The 17,208-nt window shown below is 47.9% G+C and overlaps 1 protein-coding gene across 1 annotated transcript in view; it reads right to left on the bottom strand.

Annotated features, from left to right (window-relative positions):
* SLIT3 (slit guidance ligand 3) overlaps positions 1 to 17,208 on the bottom strand; it is a 651,942-nt gene that overhangs the window by 117,105 nt on the left and 517,629 nt on the right. Inside the window, exons 12-14 of the mRNA XM_010358190.2 lie at positions 15,375 to 15,446; positions 3,147 to 3,290; positions 1,672 to 1,835 (exon numbers count right to left, since the gene is read on the bottom strand). Coding sequence (XP_010356492.1) covers positions 1,672 to 1,835; positions 3,147 to 3,290; positions 15,375 to 15,446 — 380 coding nt within the window. The remainder of the gene's footprint in view (positions 1 to 1,671; positions 1,836 to 3,146; positions 3,291 to 15,374; positions 15,447 to 17,208) is intronic.

Genomic DNA, 17,208 nt, shown 5'->3' with positions numbered 1-17,208 from the left:
GCTTGGCAGAGCTAATTAACTCAACCCTGGTCAGAAAGGGGTAGGAATAGAGGCCCAGGTTGGCGTGAGTCATGAGGAAAAGCCCTGGGGAAAGGACGATTGTGCCTTGGGTGAGATTTTCGTTCCAGAGATGTTGCCAGGCCCAGGAAGGAACCTGAGGACAGTGTTCAGGGAGTGGGTAGGGGTGGGAGCATAAGACCAGGGAAGGAAGTCATCCAAACAGCTGATTGTCCTCCCCAAATACTCCTTCTCTCCTAGATGCTGTGTGGGGTGAGGAGCAAAATGAACCTGAGGTTTAGTCCTGCCTCCACTGTTTGCTGGCTTGTGAACTTAGAGTACCCCTTCACCTCTAAGTCCTCAGTTCCCCCTTCCATAGAGCGAAGGGCTGTCCTACTGACTTCCGAGGACCACTGGAAGAAGCAAATCAGACTAGAAGACCCGAGCACTACGCTCATCACAGGTGAAAGATGGCTCTTGTAAGTGACATCATTATTCTAGGGAGAGGAAGTTGGTACTAACTTTTCACAGTGCCACAAAGTCTCTGTATTATCTCCAAGCCCTCCCAAGGTATTTGTTTCTGTTAAAAAAATTTAATGAGCTAAAGCTTATCATTCTGGAGACACAGACTAAAGAATTTGACTTAAAGGATGAGAAAATGTTGTTAAGAAGCACAAGTCTGCCCACTGGTCTTCTCCCAGTGACCTCTCCCCACGCTGGCATTCTCCCCTGGGAAGACTCGCCTGCATCAGAAGCTCCTGGGCAGGGGGAGGAGCACTGCTCTTGCTGCCGCACACACTGTGAGGGGTGGCTGCAACCCACCTCGGCACTTCGTGCTATCAGTCTCTCATCACTGGGTGCACAATGCAATTTGGTGATTTTTTTTTTTTCCCAGTAGAAAAGGACACAGATGAAAGTAATTTTTAACTGACTGTTCATGTAGCTGTTGGGTCAACGAGAGCTACTTCTCTTTCCAAGATGGGCTGAGAATTCCCCTGCTGCTCTCCCCCATGTCCTTCCTGGGTGCAGTGAGAAGGAAGGTTTCTAGAGAGATCCTGGGCACTGAAGAACAAGGCTTTGTTTCTTCCCAAGCACGACTCTTTACTGTTCTCTCCATACTCAGAACAGAGTAGTCTGGGGTGGAGGAGCTAGTTAGTGAAAGTGTTTTTCGTGAACATGTGAAACCTATAATATACTGGGGTCAAAGGGCTGCACCACAGTCCGTCTCTGAAGGAAGTGGGAGGTCCCCAAGATTACACACCGTCTGTAGCCTCGCCTGAGCTATATTTATTTCTCTATTTGCCCTTTGGGGAGCACACTTTGGAAACGACAAAAATAAATCTTAGCCTGTAACAGGCACATGTGCAAAGGCCGCCCCAGCCCCACCTTCTGTGTAGCTCTTGGAGACTCGCTGATGCCTGGGTTCTGTCTCCCCTGCAACCGTCTCCCGCTCCCCATGCTTTTATTGTGTGTGTATGTGTGTGTGTGTTTTATTTTAAATCCATAAGGTAATTGGTTTTCTGCAGGGCTAACTGAATTTCTCCAATTTAATTTGCAAAGATGCTCCCCAGGAACCATTACAGCGCTCGCTGTCCTCCAGATTGGATTATTGGCCTCTCTGGGGCTGCTGCATTCTGAGTCAGAAAGCGGGGCCCAGCCCCGTAACCTGATTACCTGAGCAGCGGAACTTCTTGCTCTTGATCTGGCTGATGCGCTTGTTGGCGAGTCGGCGCGGGCTGCTGCAGCGGGCCCCGCTTGTCTCAATGGGGTTGTCCTGGAGGTAGTCGGCCAGCCACTTCAAGTGGCAGTCGCACACAAATGGGTTTTGGGCTAAGTGGCTGCGAGAGGGATGGGGCTGTTAATCAGGAGTGACCCATGGCGTCTTGCTCCACTACCACCACCCTGCCTGGCGCTGGGCCCTGGCAATCCACTGCAGGGATTGGTCTCCCGCCTCATCGCCCCAGGAGGCCTTGGGGCCTGCTACTTTCAGACAGGGCTCAAAGAGGGAGTCTGAGGCCCGCTGTCTGCAAAAGACAGTCACAGATGCAGCTAGCATCTGGTCTGGGGAATCGGTCTCCCAGCTCTTCCCACCTGGGGCAGGATCCACCACCGATCGCTTCTACTCTCACCCACGCCAATTCTGACAGGCACACCCAGTCGCAGGCTTGGAGTTTGCACTTGGGGTAGAATGCATTTTATTTCTCCAAGCTCAGTGATACCAGGCACATAAAGCAGCTGGCACGGCGCCTGGCATATGGTGGGTGTTCCATATATAGTAGCGGGTATTGTTGTAATTATCCTTATCATCATAAGAGCACCATGGGTCTTGCTTCCCCTGGCTCAGTAAGAAAAACTGTGAAGCACCGAACACAGTGTTTGGCACGTGGTCGGCGTCAATATATAGCAGCTGCTCTTACTGTGTCTTGGTTCCTGTCTCTGGCTACAGGGGCAACAAGCACCAGATGACTTACAGGGTCTCCAGAAGCCCCCAGGCTAATTGCAGACCTGGGCATGGGGCCGAGGTCTATGCCCGAGGCTGGAGCCATCAAAAACTGGGCTGAAATCTGTACTTGGAGGTCATCTATTTAACTGAAATATTGATGAATACCTTTAGTGCATGGAAGTGAGGAAATACTTCCCAAAGAGGAAGAGTGCCCACCTCAGAGGCTTGGTTTTGCAGGGTGGAGGGGGTTAAGGGCGGGCAGGGGTGGGCTATTTGTAGAAACGGAGTCTGCTCAGTATACATTGACCACAGGGGTTACAAGGGTAGCGCAGGACCTCCTCCGCCTGGATTCAAAACCTGCTCCTTACTAGCTGTGTGACCTTGAGGAAGTTACCTAACCATTCTATGCCTTGGTTTCCTTACACAGAAATGAGGGACAGTAACAGCACCAAGTAGAGTCATTGTGAGGCTTAAGGGTTTTAAGACAGGGTAAGTATTCCGTGTGGTGTCAAGCACAGTGTAAGTGCTTGGTACTGATAAGCTATTCCTATTTTTATTATTCTAGCTTAAGGTTCTAGTTCTTCTGCAGGTTCTAGAACTCCTCCTGGATGTGCTCATGCTGCCCTCATTTGGGTGTTTTCCATGATGGGCATGTGGGGTCTCCTGCTGCTTGGGCACCCACTGGCACCTGAGGCAGTGTACTCACAGCGTCTGGATGGACTGCAGAGGGGCGAAGAGCCCCTTGCTGATGGTCTGCAGCTTGTTGTCATACAGGGAGAGCAAGTTGAGGTTCTGCAGGTCCTGAAACGTGTTCACCCGCAGGCAGTTGATCTTGTTGGCATTGAGGAGGCTGCAAGCAGAAGAGAGCCTGGTTAATTCACTAATCCTGGTAATGACCTGCGGGGCAAGGGTTGCATCTGCAGGGGATGGGCTGCAAAGCTCCCATCACTCATCCTTGCAGCCTTCAGCTCCTGCTGCAGAACAGAAAAAGAGAGAGACCTGCCTTCCTGTGTCTACTGAAACCCCAAACACTTCTGGGCACCTGCACACACTGTCACCACAGATACTACGCCACACACTGCTCTTACTTGGCACATGCTCTTGCACCCATGACCTTGAAGGAAGACCTGAAAAGTCACCCTAAGTGCTTCACTTTCTGTTTTAGGATGCAGAGCTTCCAGGAATCGGAAAGGAAAAAAAATCATTTGGCATAATTGTTTTAGAGCTCTAGTTGACTGACTACGGGCAATTTGATTCAGAAAATTCCTTACGGTTCTTTTGGATCACTGATCCTACTGGAAATCTGATGAAAGTTATAGGTTGTCCTCCTGGAAAAACTGCATCTATGTGTAGGCAGGCACATGTGCATACATACGGATTCTGTCATATACACGTGTGCACACCCACACAGAGCACAGAGCTCCATGTGGTTTGACCTTGGCCCTTTCTCCAACCTCAACCTAACCCCACTCACCCCAAACTCACTACCCTTGAGTGCCACTACTGCATTTTTTTTTTTTTTTGAGATGGAGTCTTGCTCTTGTCACCCAGGCTGGAGTTCAATGGTGCAATCTCGGCTCACTGCAACCTCCACCTCTCGGGTTCAAGCAATTCTCCCGGCTCAGGCTCCCGAGTAGCTGGGATTACAGGCACACACCACAACAACCAGCTAATTTTTGTATTTTTACTAGAGGTGGGGTTTCACCACATTGACCAGGCTGGTCTCGAACTCCTGACCCCAGGTGACCTTCCTGCCTTGGCCTCCCAAAGTGCTGGGATTATAGGTGTGAGCCACTGTGCCCAGCCCCCCACCACATTTTCGATCCTCAGACACACCAGATTTTTCCCTAGGACTTTTGAACACCCTCTTTACCTTCTTTCAGAAGGGCTGCCTACTTTTCCTGCTTTCCACTGTAGCTCAAATGTTCCCTCCTCAGAGAAGCCTGCCCTGACCCCCTCATCTACAACGGGACCCTCACTCCGCTTTCGTCTCTCACATCCCCTTGTTTATTTCCCTCCTGACACTCATCGCGATTTGTGATTTTAGGATATTTATCATTTGCTTTCCACACAGGATTAGGAACTCTATAATGGCACCAATGACAGCTATTTTATTCCTCCCTTTCTTTTCAGTGTTTATTCTTTATTAAGATGTATACTAAACTCCACATGCAGCTTCAAGGCTCTCACTTCTCTAAGGCAGCACCCATCCCTCACCCCTTCCAGGGTCAGCCTTCCTATTCACGAGGAAGCTGTTTTTAGTTCTTCAGACTCCCTAAAAAAGCATCATAGGAAGCTACCCTTTGGGTGGAAGTCTGGAAAAACAGAGGATGCCATGAGGGTGACAGGCAGTTTTCAAGAGCAGGGCTGGCAAGTCAAGCACATTGAGATCCTAAGAATTACCTTTACTGATCCTAGACTGACTAGGTATGCCTTGCAGTCGATGTAAAATCATTTCTTACCCCCTCTCAAATGAAACTGGGGGAAGGGGAAAATAAACTAACCAGCAGAAATGTTGAATTCCAAAAATTTTACTTTCAAGGCTGGCTCAGCCCGTCCCTGGTGGGGAATGACCCATGAGATCCATGCCAGGCTGGCCTGCCTCAGGAGTCTCTCCATACCAGGACCCAGGGGGACTGCAGTTGGCAATGGTGGGGCTGTCCATGGTGCTAAATCACCCATGCCACCTCTCCCTTGCTGCAGGCTCCATACTTCCCACGGTCCCAGTGTACCCCGCGTGCAGGCAAGCAGCTGTGGCAGTGACAAGTGGAAGAAGAACTGCCTGTTTAATCTGGCTAATAATGGGCAAGGTCCCAAGGGTTCACACAGATGTCCTCCTGCCTGGCAGTGGAAAAAAAAAATGCTCATACTGCTAGAATACTGTGTTTTCCAAAGTGCTTTCCCAACATCCCATTATTCTCAGGACCTGACTCACAAGTGACAGGGGAGGAAACTGAGGCTGAGAGTTTGGCGGGTGTTTTCAAGGTCACACATGTTTCTAGGGAGCATGAGAGAAGTGGTTACGATAACTGAGGTCTCTAGAAGGCTCAGTTTCTTCTTTATGAATGTCTTATCTACCCATCCTATCGGTCTATACTCTTTGCAACATCCCTCCCCACTGCAAATTCAAATTCCTATGCTTTGTGTATTAAATTTTAGTCAATGTCACTGCATTTTGGGGGCATTTGAAGGAAATATGATAGAGCAGAGAAACAGGGAGAAAAGCTGGAGGACTCAACAGGGCCCAGAAACCAGGGCTCAGGAACGGACCCTTCACACACACAGTGTTTTGATTTTTTTTTAAAGTACACACATGGTAAGTGTTTTGTTCTAAACCTTGACATTCAGGGCCTTCTGAGTACATCATCTTGTCAGGAAATACTGAACTATTCAGTACACAACAGGTCAGAGGTACCTATCCAATGGCCTGAGGATGGAATCCTTATTGCAACATTTTGCATCATGCCACATAAATAAAATGTGTTTATTCAATCCTCTTGTGTTTTAAAAATTGGAAAATCTCATAACACACACACACACACACACACACACACACACACACACACACGCACCACACCAAACCACATTTCTATTTTCTCTTGAAAAACAAAATTCAGGAGCTCAGGCAACCCTAGGTTCCCTGGAGGCAGCCATGGAGTAGCTGCCCCCTTTAGATAGGACATATGCTATTTGCCACAGTCCTCACTATTCCCTACTGTGTCTCCTTCACTAGTTTACTTGACCTTCCTTGCCTTAGTGGTCATTTAGGTTTGCAACCCCAGTGCAGATTCATAAGCCCAATTGTAGCAATTCGTTCTAGGGCATATTAGGCACTAGACAAGGACGATGGCCATGGGGAGAAAGAAATGGCAACTTGACTTGCCTTCATACAAACAGAATGCCACGCTGGCAATCCTTCTCATTCATGAGGCCTATTTAGGCTCTTTTTTTTTCTCATCTAGATGCTCCTTTTGTTTCCTATTGCTCCTAGATCTCTCAGCATGGGATGTTACTTCAAATATGTAAGGCACCAAAACAACCCAGGCTGGCAGAATTACTAGGCAAAGATAGCCCAAGGCGCAGAGCTCATGAAGCATGGAGCAAAAGAAAACACAAAAGGGCAGAGTCTCCTGGTCACTCATTCTCTCCCGGGATGCTTGGCTCCCTCAGGCAAGATGCGTAGGTGCAGAGAGAGATAAAATTAAGCTGCTTATCCAGAATTAGATGCTGAGGACAGCCTCACTGGTCCCCAGCATCAGCAAGATCTAACAGCCTATCCCTGTGTCCTGTTTCCTTTGGGAGGAAGGCTGGCAGTTAGTCAACTCAGCCTGGCTTCCATGAAAGGAGCTCTTAGCTATCTGGTACATGGACAAGAGCTGGAGGGGAATTTTAAAAGCACCATATTATGGAGCAAACAGAGAGTAAACAAACATTTGAAATGAAGTTTAGCAGTTCTATAAGGAATCCTGAACACAGGCCTCCCTCTTTCACCAGAGGGATGGATTCTCCCTCTTTGCAGCAGAGATTCCAGGATGCTTTCTCTGTCCTGGTTCATCCCCATTTCAGGAGCAGTGGTGTACCTGCTGTGTGAAATGATAGTAATTCAGCATCCTCTCTAGAGACTACATCTCTGTGTGCTTTTCCCAGGCAGTTTCCAGGCACTATCTTATTTAACCCTCACAACGGCACTATGATTATCTTCATTATTCTGATAAGAAAACTGAGGTTCAGAGTGGTGTCGGACTCAACCAAGGTCGCCCAGCAATAAGTGAAGCTCCAGCCTGTTTCACTCCAAAGCCATCTCTTATCTACTATTTAAAGTCTATATTCTCTTTTCCATTTTCCCTAGTGTGTGAAGAGCAGCTATGTTTGCTAGCCTTGACCATCCCTGGGTGTGCTTCAGGTGGACAAAGGTCTGGTTGGGTTTGGAAGACCCTGCTTGCCTCTTGGGAGTGCAGAGGCATCTGAAGTCCTCCGGACTCCCAGGAGGGAGCCTCAGCGTGGGATGCTGATCAAGCCTTCATTGGCACAAGGTGGCAGGTCCTTTATTGAGTGGCTGGCACCTATATGAGGCAAGGCTTTCCCCTTCAGGATCACTGACTGAATGCCGATGTGGGAGCTGATATGCCTGACTCTGTGCTCCCCTCACTCTGAGCAGGCCAAGGGACAACCGTAGGACAGAGATAATAGCAATAGCACGCAAGGTGGGATATCCCAGCTGGCCTCATTCAAGAGGCTGCCTGGTACTCAAATTGACAACTGTGACATCCCAGCCAAAGACTTCACCTCAGCCCGATCTGCTGGTGGGTCCAGTGAGTCAGGCTGGACTGCCTGGTGAATTCTGTGTTCATCAGTATTTCCCCAGATGCAGATCCAATGATCTTTTGGGGCCACCTGCTCCAGATCTATCTCTCAAAGGACCCTTGGAGATCATATAAATGAAAAGAGAGGGAAGGCTGAGATGATCCAACTAGGTGAACCACAACCACCAGGTGAACAGCAGGGGCCACATGGCCTAACAAGTAATGCATATTAAACATTTCGCAAGGCCAGGTACCCCCATTTAATCTCCCTTTGACAGGTGACACTTCTGGGACTCAGAGAGCTTAAATAACTTTGACCAAAGTTCCACAACCCGTAAGAGGTAGGACAGTATTTGGACTCATGCCATCATAGCCCAAAGATTTTGTTTCCAATCATCATGCTGCCCTGAGAGCCAGTCCCCTCACACTAAGGGCCTGAGGGAGCCATCTGAGGCTGATGGGAGGCGATGGAGGCACCCTGTTTGTAGCCACTCCCATGAACGCAGCAGGTGATTTTACCATAAGGCAGAACAACAACAAAAAGAGCCGAGCTCCCGTCAGAGGAAATTAAGGAGAGTGGCACATTGGAGAGTGGGAGTGCATGTACAGCACCTTCTAAATTTATTTCCAAGTGTGAGCTCTAGGAGGCCCTCTGCCACCCCCTGCCTTAGAGCACTTTCAGCTGCCACATATGTTCCATGTCAAGAGGTATTAGCACTCAGTCCATTGACTAACCAGCATAGCTGTGCTGCTGAGAGATCTTGCTTTCTGGGAGCTGTGGCCTTCAGGAAAAGCCAAGCAGAAAACAGAAGCCACTGGGAGTCAAAAAGCTAGAGTTGGAGGAGGAAAATGAAATGCCCATGTCGGGGCTAGGGAGAACCCTCGTGACTCAAGTCTTTCTGCTAGGGGGACCAGGGCTGGCCTGTGCAGAAAAGTCCCAGGTGTTCTCATCACTAGTAGCAGCTTCCAGTTTCATTCATTTGGGGTCCAGGTAGCATGGGGAGATGGCCCACAGGGGGAAAACCAGCTCCATTCTGATCCACTAAAAGACCCACCACACCCAGGCTTTTGAAAAGTCCCATGGGGAGAAGATCGCTGAGCCCCACTGTTAGCTACTGCCTTTGCTCTGATCCACTCTTCAATGAAGTTTCCCCCCGGGAGCCCACAGGCCTTTTGTGCAAAGTTTGGAAAACACAGACATCTGGAGTCAGGCTTAATGATCAATTGCATCAAAATCACTTTGGCAACTCCAGCAATTCACATGTTGACTCAGTGGCCCAGTGCAATCATTCTGGTGGCATTTATATTCTCCACACTTGACCAAGGGTCTGTGGAGGACACTGGTCATGTTGTTCCTCCCACTTCTATGGTATTTGTCTAGAAATGCCAAAAGGATATTCCAAACTCCAGAGAGCAAGGCCTCCTCAGAAAACCGGTGCCAAGAAAGAATGCAGTGGCCCTTCCGGGAGAATGGATGAAGCTCTTCCAGAAAAGACTGTGGGATGAGAAGATGGGCCCAGGCTCCTGACAAGAAAGATGCTCTGCGGGCCTTCTTTTCCTAAAACCGGGATGGGGCATCTGTTTCTGTTTCACGAACACTCAGATGCAGATACACAACAGGAGAAAGATGGTACCAACAGGCATCCTGCATAACCCTTTCTCTAGCTCCTTTAGTAGGAGAATTTATAAAAAGTGGGTTATAAAGGCTCTTTGTTATTTAAAAAAGTATTCTGCGTGTCCCTGGAAGTAGTTATCACCTCTACACATTGGCATGAACGCTTAGTGAGGATACCAACTAGGGGAGCTATTCTGCACCCCTAATTAAGCTACAGGATATAGAGCCAAACCTCACGTATTAATATGCCTTCCTTCTTTTTACTTCTCTAGTATTAATCCTCTGTCGTCCTGAATTTCTTTATCTATTAATTGTAATAATGGCCACTCTCCCACCTTAGAACATTATGTTATCATCCTTTCCCTATAAAATGTGGGGATTAATTTAGACCTTCAGCAACCTACTGAGGCTGGATGTGGGGAAGAACCCAATGAGAGCTGATGCCATGAATTCTGACCCTGCCCAGAATCTTCTCCATGCTTGAAAATGGGTGCTCTAGGCCACATCGTGCTAAACACCCAAGGGGAAGCAGGAGGAGCCCTCTAAGTCCCAACTAGGGGCAACAGTGACTCTTCCCTTCTCTCCTATTGGTGACTGCACTGCTTGTCAATGGCTGTGGGTTGTCATGGCGATTCCTGATGCAAGAGTAACCAGGCATGCAGCAACACCATTGGGGGGCCTGTCTGAGAAACAAGACCTCTTTCTACCCAGATACACAGGAGGGTGCTAGGAACGGGCTGTAAGCCACTGGGTTTTCCTAAGGGAAACAGATGAAAGCTGAGATTCCCAGAGACCAGCGAGGGAGAACTATGATTTGGTTACCAGATCAAGTGACCTCACCTATGGTGACTTGCCCATTCCTTCCCTCATGACTGTTAGGGTGGTAACTTTCCTATCTGATTGCCACATGGTTACCAATCAGTCCTTTAAATGGGGTGAACCATTCATTCAATGACTAGCATGGATTTCAGAATTTAAGTCTACCCAAGGGCTTTCCAGGTACACAAGAGAGGAAGAACCTCTCCCTCAAGAACGCATTGCCAAGTCAGTCTGCTTCTTCTGCTGGAGATAATTCTCATTGTCCCACCTCGACTGGGTCTCTAAGCATAAGCAGCTCCTTGACTATCCTCTCACAGGGATCAGGGCAAACATTAGAGGGCTGATGACAATGAACCACAGAAAGTTCCACGGACGCAGAGCCATGAATTATGCTGAGCCATAACAAAAGGAGTTGATCTGCAGTTCAGCAGCACCCTCTCTGTGGCTTGAGCCATTGAGAAATTCTTGCTCTGCATATCAAAAAACTGGCTCTGCAGATCTTTCCGTGACTGGGTGAAGCAGACGCCTCTGGATGGATGTGCTGTGGTTAAGGCATGGACTGCCCAGGTTCCAATCCTGGCTCCATCATGCTAAGTGACAATGGTCAAGTCACTTAACCCTCAGTTTCCCCATCTGTAAAATGGGCCTTTCCACAATACCTTCCTCTTAGCATTGTGGTAAAGATTAAATGAGATGATGCATATGAAATCACTTAGCAGTTTCAGGTCCTGAAGCATATTAAGTATTCAATAAACGTTAGCTGCTATTATTAGCAGAAGTAGTTCTTGTGAAACAGCTGGTGGGGAAAAGTGAACTATAGGGAGTGAAGTTTTGCTCACTGCTCTGTAATTGGCATGTTGCTTGGCAAACTCCGAGAGCCTCAAATGGTCTTGTCTGCCTTCCAAGAACAATTAAACAACAGGTGCTAGAGTTGTCTTAACTTATTCCAGCCCAAAGACAGTCTGGTTTGGTTTAAGACCACCTGGAGCGGGTTTAAAAGCTTCCACCTCAAATGACTGCCCTCCCCACTTAAGTGACTTTCCTATGCATGTCATGTGATCGATGAGCACTAAATGAATGCTCCTTACTCCCTGGAGGGGAGCTGTAACAACGAAATGACAGCCTTTTCCTGCTTTGGGGAGGATGGACCTCTGAGCTACAAGGTGAGGGATCTCAGGGCACGATGGCTGGCTGCCCACAGAGGATCGCCATCTCCACTGATGTCCCAGGAGGCTATGAGCCTGGGTGGGCAGGGCAATGCAGAGGAGCAAGACCGTTCACCCTGAGCTTCCAGTGAGGAGGAAGACAGGTAATTTCTCTAATAACTGAGCTGCTCCCACCCCTGGAGTTGGGATCATGTGCCAAGTGATATGTCCTGTTCTCACCTTGGGTTCTGAGATGCCTCCATGTGGGATATTTCAATTCTAAACATCCTTCCTAGTGTCCAAATGGGCACCAACTCACTTCCTAGCAGCCAATTTTAAGGATGGAAGCTGCCAGATTACCTTGCATCCCCAAAAGACAATAAGGGTTGCTAGTAATAAACAATAAATGCGTATTTATACAATGAATGGCTGCAGGAACTGAACATGTTTAGGATTAATTATAGGAAGACATACTAGCTATTTTCAAACATCTGAAGACAATGATAACAGACTTTTCTGAGTTTTCTAGAAACCATTACTGATGTTTAGCATAAGAAAGAGCTTTCTCGGCCGGGCGCGGTGGCTCAAGCCTGTAATCCCAGCACTTTGGGAGGCCGAGACGGGTGGATCATGAGGTCAGGAGATCGAGACCATCCTGGCTAATACTGTGAAACCCCGTCTCTACTAAAAAAAATACAAAAAACTAGCCGGGCGACGAGGCGGGCGCCTGTAGTCCCAGCTACTGGGGAGGCTGAGACAGCAGAATGGCGTGAACCCGGGAGGCGGAGCTTGCAGTGAGCTGAGAGCCGGCCACTGCACTCCAGCCTGGGTGGCAGAGCAAGACTCCATCTCAAAAAAAAAAAAAAAAAAAAAAAAGAAAGAGCTTTCTCACCTTCTAACTAGGCAGTGAGGACTTATCAGAGGAACCATCAGCAAATGAGTGACAGGAGGCTTTGTGAGAGCGTGCATGGGAGGGATTCCTGTCCTAGCCAAGTAGGAGGCTGTGCTTGGAGCCCTGAGATTCCTTTGAACGCTAAGATTTTGGAACTTAAACTGAAGGGGGTAACTCTTGTGAGGCTCTAGGGGACCAGGGACAGAATATCATGTTTAGGACAGCTGAGGCTTGTTCCTTGTGGATGCACTTACTGCAGCCTCTAAAAAATGGAGACATTCTCTCCAGAATGGCCAAGAATTTTGGGCATTTGCCCAAAGGAACACACCAAGAAAAACTCCCAGGAGGCTGGCTGTGTACATACTGGACTGGGCAAGTTTGATAGGATGGCCAAAAAGTCTAGAGGAGTAAGGGAAGTGGGGAGGCAGGCAGGAGAAGCAACTACAGTGTACCCACTTTATTATAGCCAGCATCACCACAAGTGCCAGCAAGGAAATCTCCAGGGCCACTTCGTGTGGCAGAGGCAGTTCAGCTTTGCGAGTACCCATAATTTGAGAGATGGAATGAGAAGAAAAAATGCAAACCTCTCACAAAGAGCCTCTGAGTCAAAGGAGAGGAAAATTACCCTGACTACCAGGGTATTCTAATCAGAGCCTTCTTATCGGTGTCTCCAGTCTAACAGGGAGAAATCCAATCTACAGCAGGCTGAACACTAAATTAGATTGAATCAGGGCCTGCTTTCCAACCACCCAATGGCAGGTCAAAACCCAGTGACAGCTACTTGAGTCCCAGTGACTGGCTCTTTCTGGTAAGGCCTGCCTGAGTTGTGTCAACTCTTGGTTTCAAGAGAGGAGAGATGCTTCCTCTTTAACTCAAGCTACTTGATTCCATCTGCTCAAAATGGTGACATTAAACTGGAGTTGCCTTCCCAACCCATGCAAACTCCTGTTAGTTCTATTAACCTCATGACTGCTATCAGCTTGGAGCTGAGATACACATCTTTTTTTTTTTTTTTTAATTAATTTATTTTTTTTTATTTTTTTGATATTTTTTTTTGAGTTTTAAAAACAACTTTAAGATATAATTCACCTACCATACAGTTCACCCATGCAAAGTATACAATTCACAGTTTCTTAGTATAGTCACAGAGTTGTATAACCATCACCACCAATAATTTTAGAACATTTTTATGACCCTGAAAAGAAACTCTGCATCCCTAAGCTATCATCGACCAGTTTCTCCCTTTTTACTCAGCTCTAGGGAACCACCAGTCTCCTTTGATTGGAGATACACATCTTTTTAAGTATACATGCACTGTGCTAGGCACTGTGATGCACATTCTGTGTCTCCTTAATCTGTGCAAAGTCATTTTCCTTCCTGCACACAAACACAGATTATAAAAGGAAAATCACACCAGCTTGGTGGAACACAACACTGCCAAATTCACCTCAAGGTAGATACTATTGATACTCTTCTTTCAAGGGATTAATAGCTACTACAGTTAACTAGCCTTATGGTGGCAGTTATAATGTACAGTTTCTTTGCTACAAGCAAAGAATACCATCTGTGAAACACCCATCTCCCTGCAGAGCCCTGGCCTGTCATTCTAACACACAGCCTTAAAAGCCCGCCAAAGGCTGGGACCATTGAACGGAAATGTGCCCACACAGAGACACACAGAGTGGGGCAGACAGGAAGGCAGAGATGAGGGAGATGCAGAGAAAGAGACTTTTCTCTCTCTTGCTTTCAGCTTCACTGAAACAAGCCTCATTGCTGGTATGACAGTTCTGCTCCCTGGAAACTTGCTGGGCATCTCATGCCTACATAATTCACATTATTGTGTGTTCTGGGAGAATCTGTCCAGAGCTGAGTCTTAAAGGACATGGGAAAGGTAGAGGAAAGATGTGAGAAGAAAGGGCTGGAGGAAAACTCTCACTTCCTCCTTGAAGAATCCCTGGGCATCAACCACATAAGATGCATCCCTTGTTCCTCTCTTCTTCTTTGCTCTTGTGCCTGCCACCGCTTTGGAGCCCCAGCTTGAGCCCTGGCCCGCAAACCCATGCTATGGGTCATCTGAACTGCACGTGGGAGGCGGGGAGGTGAAGGCCTCTTCCTCACTGCCTGTGACTTGGAGGTGATTTTAAAAAGACACACACACACCCCTGCAAACATACATCATGTGCTATTCAGAGGGCTGGGAGGTTTCTGAATGAAGGGCATGGCCATGTACGTTCTTTTCCAGTTTTCATACCTATTCTGCTGTGTGACTGGGGGAGAGTCATGTACCTCTCTGAGAGTTGGTCTTCTCCATTGCTTAAAGGACACTCAAGATCAGTTCCTAATACCCAGAGGAATTGTGATGGTCACAGAGCAAACGTGCACATGCATGCACACACACAGATACACACACTCCCACACCCATGGTACATGTGTGTAGATGCTATAGCTGCCTCATCACAAATCATAGATGATTCCACCAGCACAGAAGTTAAACTATACTATGAGCTAAATTCCTTTCCTTCCTTCTCCACATCAGAGTTCAATTATCTTCTTCAAACATTTAAGCGCAAATGACCAGAATGAAATAAATGCAAACAAATAATCCCTGAGCTTAAAATTCGAGGCAACAACCCTTCCTTTAAATTAAGTAAACACTCCCCTCCACCCTGTCTTTCCCAGATGGAGTCACATTGGTGACTGATTCTGCTCCTCTTGAATTACTCCCCCCGCCCCACCCCTCTTCAAGGTCACATGTCCATCAGCAGCTCTGTCTCAGCTTTAGTACTGGAATTTAGTGTGTGAATGTTTTAGTTCCCTACATTCTTAGCACACTACTGAAAAATGTTTTTCTTTTTGTTGGATTTGACTCTTTCCTAATTTCTAGCCCCAAACCCTATGCTTAGTATCTTCATGCCTGGGCCAGGGCCCTCAGCTCTATCATCTGGGTTTGTGCACACTGACCTCAGTTTTCCTCTGCCCACTCACTGGCTCTCCCTTCACAAAAATAGGAAATGGGGGTGAAGCGTGGACAGCTCAAAAATTATTTTTCTCTTTTGTCTGCACATAGTCAAAAGAACTCTTCAGAGCATGACTCAAAGTTTTCAGGTGGGAGCCTTCCAACAGTACCAAAGACACAAACAGTGACAAGGTTCCTACTCACAGCAGCTGTAGGGACACCAGCCCATCAAATAGTCCCTTGGCAATCTCGGTGATCTTGTTCCCATAGAGGACCCTGAAAGAGAGAAGGAGAAGCCAGCAATCACCACAGATGTGAGGCCACCAGAACCCAGTCCTGCAGGAAGCCATCACCTCGGCCAGTTCTGGGTATGAGATCTCAGGACAACCCCTTCCACGGCCTGCCTCATCCCTTCTCATCAGTGAGACAGAGGCAGCCAAGAGCAGCCAGGGGCTGGAAGGGCAGGTTGTCTGGGAGGTGAGGAGAAATGGGCTCTATCCTGCTCCATTCCTGGGCAACCTAGCCCAAGACATAATCCCCAACAGGAAGAAGCGGTCTCTGTGGTATCTCCCTAAGCTGCTAATATGACTCACACCCCAGCAATAAATACACAGTGTGGGAGACTGGCCCTGTGTCTTCAATGGGTATTGATCAGGTTGAGCCCAGCCTACAGGACGTTTCCTTTTAATATCCCTTTGCATCTTAGGAATTTCTAAGCTGAGTCATTTAATCATCCATCTAGACAGGGCTTTGTGCATCTGGGGTCATCTCCAGATGGTGCAGGGACTGCTGAGTCAAGGACTGACTCTCAGGAAAAACTAGGGAGCTTTGCTGTCTCACAGTAATGGCAGCTTTTACTTTCTATCCACTTTTCCTATTCTTTGAGTTCCAGGAACCTAGGAACTCAGAACCCTTTTACCCCTTTCTCCTACCGGCCTCCAGTGACCCTCATACTGCTGTCTCTGATTCAAGGGTCCCGTCTTTGGTGTCTTGGTGAGGCTGGGGAGGAAGGCTACTGGGTCTCCCACTCCAGCACAGTGCTCAGGGGCATCTCTGTGCCTGGCCCTTGCTGGTGCTCTGCACAGGCACCAGAGAAGCTCGGCTGGCCTCTCTCTGCTCCCATCCACAGCACAGGCTTTGCTGTCTCTTGGGTCCAGACTCCTCTGTGACCCAGGGAACTGAGCTTAGGAGAGTTTGGTTGTTTTTCTCAAGTCCTCTCCAGAGCCCTGAAGTGCACGGAATGCATGCAATATTCCATTTTCACTCGGATCACAATCCAGGCTGTTATCTTTCTTTGGGGAGACAAAATATTAGGATGCGGAAATGGTAAATGGGTGCGATAAACCAAACCCCCCTTTTCCAGACGCCACTGGGAGTGAAGAGTGAATGTCTCCGTCAGCCTACGGGTGTGTTTCATTAATGTTTCAACAAATTAATGACTAAATAAAAGTCAGCATGATAGCTCAGGCGCACATTTGTAATTCATATTAATGCCCCACCACTCACTGTGCCAAATGCAGTAATGTCCCTGTCCGCCCGTCTCAGCTGATGTCAGGACTTCTAGTGTAGCAGAAGCTGGGGGGCTTGGGGCAGAGGGGTCCTCACACCACCCGCCATGCCTTGGGAGGGCAGGCCTCTGAGCCCAGTGCGTCAAAACCACTGGGAGTGGAGGTGGGCTGAGGCTCTCCTGCCTGTGTGGTCACCTCAGGCATCTGGGTGTACACCTGTCTGGCTTCCCACCCCAGGTCTTGCCTTGACTACCTTATTCTTGCCTTTCAGGTCTGAGCTCAAACATCTCTTCCTTGGGAGATGTCTCTTTAATATTTTAATGTTTTATACCACCTCTTACCCTATTTTAGTTTCTTCCTATCACTTCTCTTTATGTCACATTACATTACTTAAATATTTATTTAATTTTAATTTTTTCTGCCTCCCTCCCCTGCACCTCCCATTTTCCTTGCACGTAGGCCCCATGAATGTAGTGACGTTATATGGCTTTTCATGACTGGGTCTCTAGACCCCAAAATAGAACAGAGTC

The sequence above is a fragment of the Rhinopithecus roxellana genome, chromosome 3 (assembly GCF_007565055.1).
Source record: "Rhinopithecus roxellana isolate Shanxi Qingling chromosome 3, ASM756505v1, whole genome shotgun sequence".
Classification (NCBI taxonomy): domain Eukaryota; kingdom Metazoa; phylum Chordata; class Mammalia; order Primates; family Cercopithecidae; genus Rhinopithecus; species Rhinopithecus roxellana.
Note: the sequence above shows the minus strand (reverse complement) of the source record. Positions and strands in the feature narration are given on the sequence as shown.